The sequence below is a fragment of the Pantherophis guttatus genome, chromosome 4, assembly GCF_059756535.1.
Source record: "Pantherophis guttatus breed Tessera chromosome 4, ASM5975653v1, whole genome shotgun sequence".
Lineage (NCBI taxonomy): Eukaryota > Metazoa > Chordata > Lepidosauria > Squamata > Colubridae > Pantherophis > Pantherophis guttatus.
In genome coordinates, this window is record NC_142066.1 from 73,359,099 (window position 1) to 73,375,706 (window position 16,608).

The 16,608-nt window shown below is 40.0% G+C and overlaps 1 protein-coding gene across 2 annotated transcripts in view; it reads right to left on the minus strand.

The window, feature by feature from the left end:
• Nucleotides 1–16,608, minus strand: part of VOPP1 (VOPP1 WW domain binding protein) — a 77,140-nt gene that overhangs the window by 38,904 nt on the left and 21,628 nt on the right. The window contains exon 2 of one of the 2 annotated variants that reach the window (XM_034416512.2): nt 14,484–14,542. In XM_034416512.2, the coding sequence (XP_034272403.1) occupies nt 14,484–14,542 (59 nt within the window). Of the gene's footprint in view, nt 1–8,457; nt 8,532–14,483; nt 14,543–16,608 lie in introns of those variants that run through there. The other variant, XM_087892418.1, reaches the window with a different exon arrangement.

A 16,608-nucleotide genomic window follows, 5' to 3' on the forward strand; every position in this document is an offset into this window, starting at 1 on the left:
ATGTTTCGCCCAACATTGGAAGGGGAAAGACCTGCCGGCTGAAGATTTGATTTTGGAGAAAATTTTGGATTATGCGGAAGCCGACAGAATGACTAAAGCATTGAGAGATCAAAAGGACTCCGTATATTTCCAATGTTGGGACAAATGGTACGTTTGGTTGAACAACAGACGCCCAAAATGTCAAGTATAACCAGGATTATGTTTAATATATGTTAAATCTGACTGAAGCCTACATACCGTAGAAAGTGTAAATATCATGCAAAGTTCCTGTTGCGATCATTTGTTTGACTATTTCTTTTTTTTTTTGATGTATTGTTTTAAATAAATAAAAAAATTTAAAAAAAAAAGAAGATTCTAAGACAGACTTATCTTCCTGTGCATTCTGAGGAAGTACAGCCTCTTCACAAGCATGTTAGCATTCATAGTCCATGAGAAGTCCTTCAAGATATAAATGCCCAGAAATTTAAAACTACCAACCCTCTCCACCTCCTCACCATTTATGTACAATGTTAAATGTACATCTCTCTTCCTTCTGAAGTCAATTATAAGTTCTTTAGGTTTTTTTGGTGTTAAGTGTAAGATTATTTTCTTAAAAATGGGAACAAGGAAAATATGACAAGATCAAGAGGGTGCCAATAAATTATTCCGAGCTTCAAAATAGAAATCTCTCTCTCTTTCCCCCCCCTCCCCATTCTCTTTCTCCCACATACATGCGTTGGCATAAAATAAAAAATAAAATAAGAGAAAAATAAGAGGAAGATGATGTGTTGGATATATTTGTCACCATGACTTATTTGTAAAAATAATAAAGGGAGGATATAAACAAACAAATAAACCAATGACCATTAGTTGTTCAATATTAAGATCACCTTTAAACATGACCAAAAAGATGATTCCTGTTTTTGCCATTCCTAACTAGAATATATTTATTTGCTTATTTAGTTGGGTTTGTCAAAAACAGATCATGCCGGACTTCCGGTTTGCTAGCCTTCGGCGGCGGCAGTGCCTTTTGAAGCTCCGCCAGCCCCGCCGCCTGTAGAGCCGCTTCGCGATCGAGAAGCGGCTCGAAAACTTCAAAATCCTGAGGATTGTTGGAGGAGAGATAGCAGGGCACAGGTCGAGCCCCTGTAACCCCCCAGGGAATTGTTTCTGGGGAGGAAACAGGCACGGCTCCCTCCCAACCTGCTGAGACTCCGGGCGGCGTGGGACGATTCTGCTTCTGCAGAACAAGCCGGCTGCAGTAAACATTTAAAGCGAAAGGAACCAACTTTAACAAGCAGCGGATATACACTTGAACCCTGAAACTTGGAATCGCAAGTATTAGCGCTTTGTTGACTTTTCAATTTAAGAAAAAATGTGAATGAGTGAAAGTGATTTGAAAAAATATGGCGCTCAGCATTAGAGTTAACAAGCCAGCAAGTGTGGATTGGTGAAGTTATCTTGCTTTGTTACAAAGTTACCAAGTTGCTACAAAGTTGCTTCGTTTGTAACAAGAGAATAACAGAGAAATTTCTCCTTTTTCAATACTGGACTTTGCTTTACTTTGGTTCTTATTTGATTAAATCTGGGGGACTTTTTCAGAAGTCTTTGTGGAGGTGGGAGAGGAAGAAGAACTTCCCTTTTTAGTAAAACTAGCCTACGTGGCAGGATGGCCTCAAAGAAGCAGGAAGCGAAGGCAACAGGAGGTGAATCTCCCACACATAAAGCACAGCCTCCCCCAGTACAACAGATACAGACTCAGAAAAAAGATTTTGATGTGGGAGATTTAAAAGAATTTATTTCTAAAACTTTGGATGATAAATTTCAAAAATCTCAACAGGAGATAGATGATAAACTTCAAAAATCACATCAGGAATTTATGCAGGAAATTAATGAAGTTAAAGATATGGTGAAACAGAATCAAAACAAGGTGACCAAAAAAATATCAGAAGTGGCGTCTGGCCTGGCAGAATTTATTGTGAAAGTTGATTCTAAAGCTGAAGAACTTAAATCAGAAGTTAATGTTAAGATGAAAGACAATGATTATAAAATTGCTGATGTTGACAATAAAATGCAAAGAGTTGAAAATGAGATTGTGATGGTACAATTCAGGGCAATGGAGTTTGCCATACGGCTTCGAGGAATTCGAGAAGAGGAAAGACAGGATTTGAGACAAGTTTGTTCTGAGGCCCTGGCCAAGATTCTACAAGTTAATCCTGATGTGGTTTTTCACAAAATAGATAAAATTTACAGAGTGAATTCTTGGGTGGCCAGACAAAGACAATTGCCCAGAGATGTGGTCATATATTTTACAGATAGAGAAATAAGAAATGACATCCTGCAAAAATCCTTTTACACTTCTGTGCAAGTGGGGGGCTCACGAATTGGAATTTATAAAGAATTACCTCCTAAAATGCTGAAAACTAGAAAGGAATTTGGCTTTCTTGTTAAGGAATTGCAAAATTTACAGATACCATTTCGGTGGGACGCCCCAGTTGGTATAATTTTCAGATACAAGGGAGAAAGATATCGCTTGAATACCGTGGAGAAGGCAGAGCACTTTTACACTACTATTCTTAAGGAAAGAACACCATCTCCACGTACATCTACAGTTTTGGAGATTAAGGAGAGTGAAGAGAAGCAACCTCAACGAGAACTGCAAGAACAGTCTAAGCAGGAATTAGAGGAAATGCAAGGCGCAGAAGGAGGTTTTCTGGATGAGCCTTTGCTGGAATCTTCTCCAATCTTGGACCCGGTTCGGATGATTGAAGTTAAGGATCAACGTATAACTCGAGCTCAATCTAAGTTACTTAAACAAAAGCAACAACAACAACAGGAAAGACAAGACAAGAAGGCAGTTAAGAGTACTGCACAAGAGACTGGAGCCATGGGGGGAGCGAGATCGAAGCTTTCGGATGACCTTCGATTATTCTGCTCTTTGCTCCAGAAAGATGAAGATGACGTTTAAGTGTTTATCTTGGAATGTTAACGGGTTGAATTCAGCACAGAAAAGGAAGAAATTATTTACATATTTGAAACAATTTAATAATGATATAATTTGTTTACAAGAAACGCATATCACAACTCAAGATCAAAAATATTTGATAAACTCCAAACTAGGAATACATTTTATATCTTCAACTTCGCAAAAAAAGAATGGTGTGGTTATTTATGTAAATAAAAAGTTAACAGCTAAAGTTATAGAAGCAGATGAAGATGGTAGGTTTGTATCAATTGAATTGCTTACAGCAAATGGCCAAATTCTTCTGATTGGAATTTATGCTCCCAATCAACAATAGGACCATTTCTATAAGATGTTACATACTAAAATATTGCAATGGGACTACAGATCTATTTTAATTATGGGAGACTGGAATGGAGTAATTGATTCTAAATTAGATAAAAAGAGTTTGGCAAAGTCTAGGATCAGATTACCACAGACCTTTTTTGACATGAAAGAAGATATGGAACTAAAAGATGTTTGGAGAATACATAATCCAAAAGAATTGGACTACACTTTTTTTTCTGACAGACACAGATCCTTCTCTAGGATTGACTTCATTTTTTACTAGTCAAGACAAAAAGAACAAAGATTTTTCCAAGAACTTTGACTGACCATAGCCCAGTATGGATAGAAATTGAGATGGATAAGGTTGAGAGACGTTCTTGGAGATTAAATGAGAACTTGTTTAGATACGAAAAAAATACAACAGAACTTAAAAAGCATTTGAAAGAATTTTTTGAAATAAATTTGAATAAAGGTACCCCAATTGAAATTGTGTGGGACGCAAGTAAAGCTTATATGAGAGGGGTACTTATCTACATGAACTCTAAACATAGACTGTTTTGACAAAAGAAAAGATCTGAATTGGAAATAGAAATAAAGAATAAAGAACAGTTACTTATTAAAAATCCAACAGATGAAAGAATAAGCAGTGCTATAAAACTTTTGAAAGACCAATTTCAAATGCTTATGGCGGAACAAGTTGCAACAAACTTACAATATGCGAAGCATAATACATTTTGTAACGCTAATAAACCGGGCAGATGGTTGGCTTACACATTGAGGAAAAAACAAAGTATACGGACTATTGATAGTATTGATATTGGAGGGAAAGAAATCTTTCAACAAAAATTAATTAAAGAAGCTTTTGTGGACTATTATACCAAACTATATGCCAAAGAGGAGGTGCAGAATGGACTTATAGAAAAATATTTAAACGATAAAAGAGTTACAAAAATTGCTGATCAACAAAAGGAAAGAATGAATTATCCTATAACAGAGGAGGAGATAATAGTAGCAATTAAACAGTTAAAAACAGCCAAAGCTCCTGGCACGGATGGTTTGACCGCAGTGTATTACAAAACTTTGCAAGCTGAAATGGTGGGACAACTCAGAGATTTATTTTGCAATATTCAACAAGGGGGTAAAATACCCCCATCATGGACAACTGCTTATATATCTTTGATACCAAAAGAACAAGTCGGTCCTAAAAAACCAGAGAACTATAGACCAATATCTCTTTTGAATACAGATTATAAAATCTATGCGAAAGTATTAGCCAACAGGTTGATGCCAGTAATCCAAAAGGTGATTCATGATGATCAAGCGGGATTTATCGAGGGCAGACACATGAAGGATAATGTAAGGCAAGTAATAGATTTATTGGAATATCTTGAGAAGAATAAACAGATTTCTGCAGTGCTGGTCTTTTTGGATGCAGAGAAGGCCTTTGATAGAGTGGATTGGAATTTTCTACTAAAGACTTTAAAAAAGATGGATTTTGGGGATCAATTTATACAGGCGATTTCAGCAATTTACCAAGAGCAAAAGGCACAGATCATTATTAATGGAAGTTTGACAACAGAGTTTAAAATTGAAAAAGGAACAAGACAGGGATGTCCGTTGTCCCCACTTTTATTTATTCTAACACTAGAAGTCTTGCTAAATACAATACGGGACTCTAATATCTTGAAAGGTATAATGATTAGGCAAGAGGATTACAGAATAAAGGCATTTGCAGATGATCTGGTTGTTACCCTATCACAACCAATGGAATCAATAATCTTGATGAAGGACATTATACAAGACTATGGTAAAGTTTCAGGTTTTAGACTGAATCCAAAAAAGACTAAAATGATAGCTAAAAACATGACACAAGATCGTAAACATGAGCTTGAAAGGAGGACAGGTTTTGAGACTGTACCTAAGGTAAAATATCTAGGAGTTCAGGTTGCAGAATCAAACATGAAATTGTTTCAAAATAACTATGAGGTGTTGTGACGAGAGGTGCAGAAAGACATGGAGACTTGGAAAAAACTGCAGCTGTCTCTACTTGGAAGAATAGCAGCAGTTAAGATGAACATTTTGCCAAGATTTCTTTTTTTGTTTCAAATGATTCCGGTGCTTAAAAGTGATAAACAATTGAAAGTCTGGCAAACTGGACTCAATAAGTTTGTCTGGAACGAGAAAAAGCCGAGAGTGAAATTGAAAATTATGCAAGATGTTCCAGAAAGAGGAGGTCTTAAACTTCCAAACCTACAGTTATATTATGATGCAGCAGCTTTAACTTTAACAAGTGATTGGTTTGGAAGTAAAAAGGCTGGAATATTGAATGTAGAAAGTTTTGATCTTGAATTTGGATGGCATGCTTACTTATTTTATGATGACAAAGTTGATAAAGTATTTAAAAGTCATATACTTAGAGACTCGTTGATGAGAGTTTGGAAGAAGCACCGACTCAAATGGGATTATAAAATACCGCTATGGCTGGATCTTGGTCATACTTTGTGGAATACAAATATAATGTCACTCGGGGGGTTTTTATACAAAGAGGTTCTTTTTACAGATGCGGGCAGATGGCAGCTGAAGACATTGCAGACACTGTTGGACGAAGGGATTAATCTAACATGGTTACAATATAATCAATTACAATTGAGATGGAAAGAGGACCAAAAAACTGGTATTATGTTGCACGAAGAAGAATTGGTTAGACATATAAAAGAGAAAGGTCCAATGCATATCAAAAGGCTTTATAATGTTTTGCTAGAAAGGGATTCAGAAACCGAATTAGTTAAAGATTGTATGATTAAGTGGGCACAAAATTTTGAAGAACCAGTGATGTTGGAAACATGGGAAAAAATTTGGGTTCAGAATGTTAAATTTACACAGTCGCAGAACCTGAGGGAAAATTTCTATAAAATGTTTTATAGATGGCATTTAGATCCCAAAAAGTTGTCATGTATGTACCCTAATGTTCAGCCAAAATGTTGGAGATGTGAATGTTTGGATGCTACGTATTATCATGTTTGGTGGACCTGTAGGAAAGTTAAGGCTTTTTGGATAAAAATTTGGTGGGTCATGCAGAATGTTTTGAAGAAAAAAATTCAATTCTCTCCACAATTGTTTTTATTGGGTATAGTTAAGGGTTTTACATCGGGTGAAACAAAACTGATATTGTATATGATAACAGCAGCAAGATTGTTGATAGGTAAATATTGGAAAAATGAAGCTTTGCCCACTATTGAGGAATGGACTTTGAAGATGGCCAGTTTTGCAGAGATGGCGAAGATTTCAGCATACTTAAAAGATTGCTCACAAGAGACTTATGAATGGGAATGGAAAAGATGGATAGAATATGTTCAGAACAAATATCAAACTAGAAAGTATCAAATAGCTTTTATTTGAAAATAATGTTTTAGAAATATTTTAATGTAATGAGGTAAAAAGAAAAATTATACAGGGGAGGGAGGGGTTCAAGTTTACACATAAGTGTCATATTAAGGGTTTTTTTTGTGTGTGTGTGTGTTTTTTTTACGAGTTATGAGTATATTATAGGGAAGTCTGGGGGGAGGGGAGGGTTAGGGAGGGTTAGGGAGGTTGGGAAGTTTGGGGGGGGGGAAGTTATAAAAAAAAAAATCTTATAATCTTATAAAGTGACAAAATTAGTGGACCAGAGGAATGCTGTCGACTCCTTAACCTATCAAAAATAGCACCACAAAAAACAGATTAGGAACACAAGTTAAAATAAGGAAGAAAATGATAAGCGAACACCTGTCTACCCTAGACGAGTTCAAATCACCAGGACCGGATGGATTACAGTGGGAAGGAACTAGCAGACGAGATCTCAGAACCACTGAACTATATATTTCAAAGATCCTGGAGCACAGGGAAACTGCCAGAGGACTGGAAAAGAGCTGATGTAGTTCCCATCTTCAAAATAGGGAGGAAAAAAGATCCAGGAAACTACAAACCTATCAGCCTGACCTCAATACTGGGGAAGATTCTGGAAAAGATAATCATGCAACGAATCAAGCAACAAACATTGGTTTGTCAAAAACAGATCATGCCAGACTAATCTTATTGCAATCTTTGACAAAGTGACAAAATTAGTGGACCAGAGGAATATTGTTGATATAATTTACTTGGACTTCAGTAAAGCATTTGATAAAGTAGACCATAACCTACTACTAGATAAAGTAGAAAAATGTGGGTTAGACAGCATCACCACCAGATGGATTCGTAACTGGCTGACCAACTGCACTCAACATGTAGTCCTCAATGGAACTGCATCTACACGGAGGGAAGTATGCAGTGGAGTACCCCAAGGCTCTGTTTTAGGCCCAGTACTCTTCAACATCTTCATCAATGATTTGGACAAGGGGATAGATGGGGAACTCATCAAATTTGCAGATGACACCAAGCTGGCAGGAATAGCCAACACTCCAGAAGATACAGAAGGATCTTGACAGATTGTATTTCCAGAAGATACAGAAGGATCTTGACAGACGTGAACATTAGGCGCTATCTAACAAAATGAAATTCAACAGTGAAAAAGGTAAGGTTTTACATTTAGGGAAGAAAAACAAAATGCACAGGTATCGTATATGTGGTACCTTGCTCAATATTAGTAACTGTGAGAGGGATCTTGGAGTCCTAGTGGACAACCATTTAGATATGAGCCAGCAATGTGCAGCAGCTGCTAAAAAAGCCAACACAGTTCTGGGCTGCATAAACAGAGGGATAGAATCAAGATCACGTGAAATGTTACTACCACTTTATAATGCCTTGGTAAGGCCACACTTGGAATACTGCATTCAGTTTTGGTCACCATGATGTAAAAAAGATGTTGAGACTCTAGAAAGAGTGCAGAGAAGAGCAACAAAGATGATTAGGGGTCTGGAGGCTAAAACATATGAAGAATTGTTGCAGGAACTGGGTATGTCTAGTTTAATGAAAAGAAGGACTAGGGGAACACATGATAGCAGTGTTCCAATATCTCAGGATTGCCACAAAGAAGAGGATGCAAACTATTCTCCAAAGCACCTGAGGGTAGAATAAGAAGCAATGGGTGGAAACTAATCAAGGAGAGAAGCAACTTAGAACTAAGGAGAAATTTCCTGACAGTTAGAACAATTAATAAGTGGAACAACTTATTAATTGTTATTAATAACAATTATTAATTATTCACAATTTACCTGCAGAAGTTGTGAATGCTCCAACACTGGAAATGTTTAAGAAGATGTTGGATAACCATTTGTCTGAAGTGGTGTAGGGTTTCGTGCCTGGGCAGGAGGTTGGACTAGAAGACCTCCAAGGTCCCTTCCAACTCTGTTATTCTATTCTATTCTATTCTATTCTATTCTATTCTATTCTATTCTATTCTATTCTATTCTATTCTATTCTATTCTGTTTGTTCTGTTCTGTTCTGTTCCATTCCGTTCCGTTCCGTTCCATTCCATTCCATTCCATTTATTACAAATATGATATACTGCCCCACTCAGAAGCTCTGGGAGACATAAACATTTTGAAATTATAATCTTCAATAATCCATGATCATAAAACTCAACCAAAAACACATAATCAATTAAAACATTATTCAAATTAAACAAAAATTAAACTAAAATGAGTTTAATATTTAAGCAAAAATAAAACAATAGCCTAGCTGCCCGTGTTTTTAGGAATATAAAACACTCCGGACTATAAAATGCACCTAGCTTTTGGGGAGGAAAACAAGAAAAATAAATCTGCCTCTGCCTCCCAGCAATTTGTCTCTTTGGACCAAACAGCAAACAGCCTCGTCAGCTTCAGCGCAGCCTGATTTAGCACAAGCAGCTGATTGGCGGTTGGATCTGCCTCCTGGAATACTGCCTATCAGCTCTTCCAGGCTGCAGGGATTGCTGTCGCTCATTGCTGCTGCCGCCTATTGCCACCTCTGCACGCCCCATTTTTGGCCTCCGTGCATCCCATTTTTGGCTCATTCCAGGTGGTGGCGATAGGTGGTGGCGGCAATCCCCGCCACCTGGAATGGGCCAAAAATGGGATGCACGGAGGCCGAAAATGGGGTGCACGGAGGCTGCGATAGGTGGCAGTGGTGATGGGCAGTGACGGCAGCAATGGGCACTGGCGATCCCCGCATCCTGGAACAGCTCAGGCAGTATTCTGGGAGGCAGATCCAATCGCCAATCAGCTGCTCGTGCTAAATCAGTGCTTGTGCTGAAGCTGACCAGGCTGTTTGCTGCAAGGAGGCAAATTGCTGGGAGGCAGAGGCCGACGGATGGGAGCAAGCAGGTAGGCAGGGCTTCGGCAACATTCGCAGTATAAGACACACAGACATTCCCACCCACTTTTTGGGCGGGTTGCGTCTTATACACTGAAAAATACGGTAAATAGTGCGTTCAGTTCTATGCATGCCTACAAGCAACTACCTAGAAGAATGTTCTTTAGAGATAGGGGGCAATTGAAAAGGCTTGTCTCTTACCAGTTCCAATTGGAATCGGCCAACTGGAAGTGCTTATCCCTCAGGCAGTCCAAAAAATTGTGCAATTTTTGATAGTACCAAATGCCACAGAGAAAGGCACTTCCTCCATCCAGGTCATGATGAAGACATTCACTACATCAGGGGTGTCAAATTCAATTTCATTGAGGGCCACATCAGCATTATGGTTGCTCTTAAAGGGCAAGTAGCCATGTCACTGTGACTAGGTGGGCATGGCCTGGTGGATGTGATCGGCTTGATGCTCTCACCGGGCAAGTCTCCAAGCTTGGAATGGATGTGTGCGTGCATGTGCACCACATGCCAAAGGAGGCGTTTTCTCCCAATCCCAGACATCATTGGCATTTCCTTGTCCAGTGCTCCAAAGGGAATCCTTATTTCTAATTGTGTGTGGTAAGGATGCTGGGTTGTTGGTGTAGCCTTTCCTCATGCAGCTCCCCTGCCACCCCCTCCTCTTTCCCAGAGATCTGTCAGATTTCAGATAGGTAGCTGTCCAGTCTTTTCTTAAAAATTGCCAATGATGAAGTACCTGGTGATACTTATTCAGTTATTTGTACTTACAAAAGAAAGCAAATGCCGTTCTGACCCAGCCTTAGCAGAACCAATAAACAGACCAAGGGTGAAATTCAACTGGTTCTATAGGGCTTGGGTGAACCGGTAGTGGCGGCTGTAGGAAGTTCTGCCCACCTGCGCAGATGTCATGACGTTGCTTTTTTGCGATGATTTTAAGCCTCTGCGCATGCAGCACATGCACATTTGCGAACCGGTAGGGAAGGTAAGTGAATTTCACCCCTGAAACAGACTCCTTCTCCAGAAAAACCCTTCTTTATTTAGCTACTGTGAATTAATGGCATTCACACACCATAAAATCCAGGCAATAATCCTTCAAAGGGTTAACTGCAATAACAGTTATCAGTTTATCAGTTCCTTGAGATAATTGCCAGGCTGGGAGCTTCCAGCCAAGGCCTGTAAATTAAGTTCTAGCAAGCAGTCTCTGAGGCACAAATCACGATGAACAAATCTTCTGAAAGAAATCTGAACGGTTGTCTCCTGCAACTACCCCTCCCCTTTCCTTCTATTTATTCCCCAGGCAGGGAGGGGCCATTCAGCATCCAGGTGTGCCTTTCTTTCCAAATCAACTCCTTGTCCTTAGTTGTTCTCCTCTCCTAACAGCTCTGCGCATGCACACATCTGGAGCAGACCCCAGCTGTTCTTCCTTCCCACTTATCTCCATCTCTGAAGGCAGCTGGGAAATGTTAGATGGCCCTGTCTCTATCTCTGCTTCCAATGCAGAGCATCCATCAAAGCCTTCCCCAGACTCCAGAACTGGCCCAAATTCCTCTCCAATCTTCTCATCGTCCGAGTCCACCACCAGCTCTGCTGGCAGCTGGCAGGCCACAACAAATGCAAGGAAAGGTAAAGGGCCCATATCTCTCAGTAATGGGGGGAGGGCAAGGGTTGCTGAATCCCATGATGGAACCTTTTTCACAGCAGCAGGAATGCTATGGAGAAGGGGAGACGGCAGCTTGATCTTCCCGGATGACAATATTGGAAGGAGTGAACCTGGAGGAATCACCCCTATATGGTTTGGAGAGACCATATAGAGAGAGAGAATCCTGCAAGTATCCTGACCCTATCCTGTTCCTAACCTTCCAAGTGATGGGGAACTGCTTCCTCTGCATCTGGACACTCATAGCCTCCGGGCACTGGGTGATCGCCCAAATGGCATTGCCTGACCAACCATGGCAACTGAAGACAGTGTGTGGGTGTCTCAGGGATTGGTGTCTTCCTGTTCCCTGATACTATGAAACAAGAATCAAGTAATCCGATATTGCACCCTGTTCTACCAAATGACATCACCCAATGATTTTATCCATAAAGGAACAAAGGCTGTGAAGATGTGGATGGGGAGTAACATCTCCACCTCAACCCAAGCAATAGGAAGGTTTTGGCCCACCTGGGTCTGGAGAGGGCTCATCATTTCTATTTGCCTGAAAGACAGACAAAAATCTAACCTTCTCCAGATGTTGCTGTCTACTGTGGGGAGAGAAGAACGGCTGATCCTTCTCCAATGACCCCTACTCCTACAACTTTCAAGTAAGCATAAGATTGGGTTGGGGGAGGTGACAGCCCCTGGGCATCAGCCAAACAAACGGTTGACAAAGGCAGAGGCAGAAAGGGGTCTTGGGGGGACAGTGGCCATTGGTTACCCTTCCACTGACTTCTCAGCAAGCAGCTACCAGGCAGAAGGACTGCCACCCTGGGTGTGCAGGGGAGTGACTTATGGGGATAAGGAAAGCCGAAGCATCCTTTGAAATTGTGGGAAGGGGAAGTTGAGAGTGTTCAAATCTGCAGCTGCATTAAAAACTCTGCGGACAAGGGCAGAAAGGGGGGATTTGACACCTCTCTCCCAGAGGAGATTTGCTTCCTCCCACCCTCCCCCTTTCCAATTTGATGCTGTCACTGCTCCTTGCCTCATCCGAAATACTGGCAGCCAAGCGCGGAGCCGGCGCTGTTTCTCCCCAGACTGACACACTGCAACCTGGAAGGGAGAGAAATCAGCGAGGCTTCCCTCCAGTGGGGGGGGGGATCCACTCCTCCCTAGAACAATTCCTCCGCTGTCTTCCAGCTCCATTTCTGCCACCCAGTCTGGCCTAGCTCGCTGGCTGCATCCTGCGAGGCTGTGGCCAGAGCTCCTGCATCTGCTTAAGCCCTGTGGCAGTCTGCCCGCTCAGGTGCTTCTCCCCCAGAAAATCCTGGGACAGGCTGCTCACCCTGCCCACCCTCCCTGCCTCCCCTGCCACTCTCCTTGGGTGGGATGCTCACAGCCTTTTGGAGTTGGAGTCCCAACTTGGCCGGGGGGGGGGGGAGAGGGAGAAGAAGCACAGAACTGGGCAATCCCTGCAGCCCAGTTGGGAGGCTGCCAGACAATGAGCAGCTGGGGGCCAACGTGCTGCAGTTGCCCAGGGGAAGCACCTGGCTGGATTGGGGTGGATGACACCTTGCCATCTCCAGGGCGATCCCACCGGCCAGATCTAAACACATCATGGGCTGGATTTGGCCCATGGGCCTTGGTTTGATACCCCTGCACTAGACTGACAAATGCAGTTTCCATTCCACATGTTGGTCTGATATCTAACTGAATGATATCAAGATAGTTTGCTCCATCCATGATTCTTTATAGCAGATGCACTATGATCTTATCCAAGATTACCCAAAGACAGAGACTGGAGATGGAGCAAATGTTGTTAAACAAGAATAACTCTTAAAAATGAAATAATTTGCATAATGCTCCCCATATTTTTCCTATCAAGGTGTGAGTGCTATACCAATCTAAGTCATCTCTCTAATATATTAGAATAAGATATTCATTATTTAAAAACAAACCAAAATTATTTATCTTGAATGATGCAACAAAGCTTTACTGGTTGCCTAGTGCAGATCCTATTAAGTATCAAACCAAATTACAGAAATCTGACAATTTTTTTATTTCAGAAAAATATACATTTGATTGATCTGAGTACACATCCAACATGCTTGCCTGTTTCCCCTTTTCTTAATCCTGACTATTAATAGGAGGATCTACTGCCAGATACTTCCTTACCTACTTGCCTTTTGAGTTTAGGAGTTGGGTTATGAATCTTTGTAGCCAGAACAGGAACTTCACTGTGATGACATAGCAGACATTCTAAATCAATGTCAAAGGATGCCATTTAATATTTTTCCTAATGTGAAGCAGAATATGAAACACTAGTTGCCTATTCATCAAAGCACACTTTTGTTCAAATAAATTTAAATTTCCTATTTGTTATTTAAATGAACTCATCTGTTTAAGCCAACTGCTTGTGAATCATTCTGTACATTAAACTGACTGCCAAGTTTATGAATAGAATTCTTAGGAAAGAAAGGATGGATGGATGGATGGATGGATGGATGGTTGGATGGGAGGGAGGGAGGGAGGGAGGGAGGGAGGGAGGAAGGAAGGAAGGAAGGAAGGAAGGAAGGAAGGAAGGAAGGAAGGAAGGAAGGAAGGAAGGAAGGAAGACCTTTTGCTGAGCTCATTGAAAACTGGTTCATAATTGACAAGTAAACATACGAATCCAGTTCTGCTAGATTAGACATAAGATGTCTAGTGCATGGGTATCAAACTCGATCACGTCACATGACGTATCTCAACATATTGTGACTTTTTTGCCTTTGCAGAGCCAAGGTGGGTGTGGTCTACCCACACCCTGATGCATCTGGCCCATGGGCCGCCAGTTTAATACCCCTGGTCTAGTGTTATCTCTGCATGAGAGCTTCTCTCAGTCAAGAACAGATAATAGTTGGTCAAGTAGACACATCGGACTAGAGTAATCTGAAAAGGCAGAATAGTAGGACTACAAAAGAGGGAGATATCAATGAATGGGAAATGTAAATCTCTAGATCAGAGGGCTTCAAACTTGGCAACTTTAAGACTTGTTTACTTCAACTCAGCTGACTGGAGAATTCTGGGAATTGAAGTCCACAAGTCTTAAAGCTTCCAAGTTTGAAGACCTCTGTTCTAGGTAGTATATATTATTAATTTCTAATGTGGTTTTTGTTATATGGCATAAATTTAGTTTTCCTTCCATTGACATACCCTATAATTACAGTCATTGCCACTAGGAAGAGGACTTGAACCTTTTATCCCAAATGGGCACATTCATACAAACAAACGAACAGAAAGTAAAAAGGAGGATCACTTACATATAACGGGTAGGAAATATCCCTTCCAAGTACCAGCATTGCTTTTTGGCTTCTGAATACTGAAAAGAAAGAAAAAAATATAGCATTGTTCATCAGATGCCAGCATGAATCATTATAAACATAAAGGATATTACAATTTCATTTATCAGAAATTCTAATGAAGTAAAAAAAAATAATCTATTTGGGGGGGTGTTTCCAACTTGATAACATCTAGATGTGATTGAAATATAATTTCCAGAAATTCTTACATTTTGCATGTGAATGAAAATAATTTTAAATAATTTCTAGAATAATAAAAATTACCAGTTTGGGAAAGGATTAAACATTATCTCTGAACCATTTCTTTCACAACTTTCTTCAGAGCTCTTGCCATTAATAGAGAAACAAAGAGATGGCAAGGATCTTTTTTCCCTATATCTATTTTGCCCCCAGGAATCCTAGACAAATCATAACCTTTTATCACAAACTCTAAACATATGCAAACATTTGCAGTGAAATTCTCCACCTTCATTTGAAGGAAATCTTCCTACTATGCCAAGTTAAGTTTACCTGCTAGTATGTTGTTTCTGATCATAACATTAATCTTGAAGTAAATCTGATTGAACCAACTACAGAATTTCTGACAGTCCAATTACATCAGACCTTCATCATCTACACAGGTGGCCAATTTAGTTGCAGGCATTAGGGAAAGAATCAATCCAGTAGAAAGGAGTATGACTGGTGGAGAAGTGCAAAATTTTAGAAGGAAGTGTTCTCTTACTTGACTTCTTTTAGTTTTTGGACATAATTTCTTCCCGTTTTATATAATAGACTTTTCCAGGAATGCTGGACAAGAACTCCCAGCCAGCGTTTCTAAATTGTTATCTAACATATCTGACAGGCCTTAGACTGACAAAGGGTATATTTAATACAGATGGATTATTACCCTTATTCACTGTTGCTTTGCATTGATTCAGAACTTTCTGTATCCCGAATTACTCTACCCAATATTTCTATGGCAACGTTTCCAGCTGTCTGGAATTGGGATATCATGTGTTTGTTTAAAGTAAGGCTTTTTTTTTAGTTTGCTCATTCTGTTGGTATTCCTCTTCTTTCCACACAATGTAAATATAAACAAGCTACATGTAAGACTGTAAAATGGAAGCTGTCTTTGCAAGTTTGAACAGATTTAATTCTCAGCTGAATATCACACTGAACAGTTACTCTAGAAGGATATTGGCGGAATTACAAGTTTTGTCCACTGGGTCCTATCTCCTCTACGCTTTTGACAAGGGACAAATAAGATTAAATTCATAGCACAGTATAAGCATCAGTGTAAATTATTTCAATGTTCTGAAACGTTCTGTTGCAATACACTTAGGAATTGAATCCAAGTTTGGGTTTAAAACAATAAAACATTTCTCTGAGTAATAGCAAATATCAATGTTAATATTACTATTATAACTGTATTATTATATTTTTATAAAATTATAAATTTTACTTTTTTAATCATACAGAATTTTCACTTGCTGTAGATAGTTAGTGTTGGAAGAAATATCCATCTGGTTCAGTTCCAAACTGGGAGAAAGATGCTGGAAACAACATGGAGGCTGATTGGAATGAGAGGTTTATTGATGAAGCAGAACCACCAACTACATATGATTCAGGGACAGCTGACAAAATGGAGTTGAGAGTGGGTGGGTTTTTATACCTTCTTTTGGCTTTGTATTTGAGCTTCCTGTTCCTGTGCAAGAACATGTCCTTTAATATTCTATTGGCTGTTGTCAGATTCCTATGGGATCATGTGGGGGTTATGTAGATGTCATAGCTGGCTCTATAGGCAAAAGAAGAAATGCAAATCCTAGGTGCTTGTCTGAGCTAATCTGGTCAACCTCTGTCTTATTGTTTATCTGAGCTCCCAGGTTTCTGTGACTTTGAAGTTTGGACTGCTGTGGGTGTGGTGCAATGAAGGGGCTTGTGTTCTGAAAGAATGTTGGGCAATTCCTATTGTGGCTAATGGCTTTCGTCCAGTTTGATCTTGGGTGAGAGGCTGCTTTCTAATCCTACCATTCTGCCAAAGAGTTTTGAAATATCCTGTCTTGAATGGATTTTTGCCTGCAGTATTTGCTTTGCTTATGAATAGAGC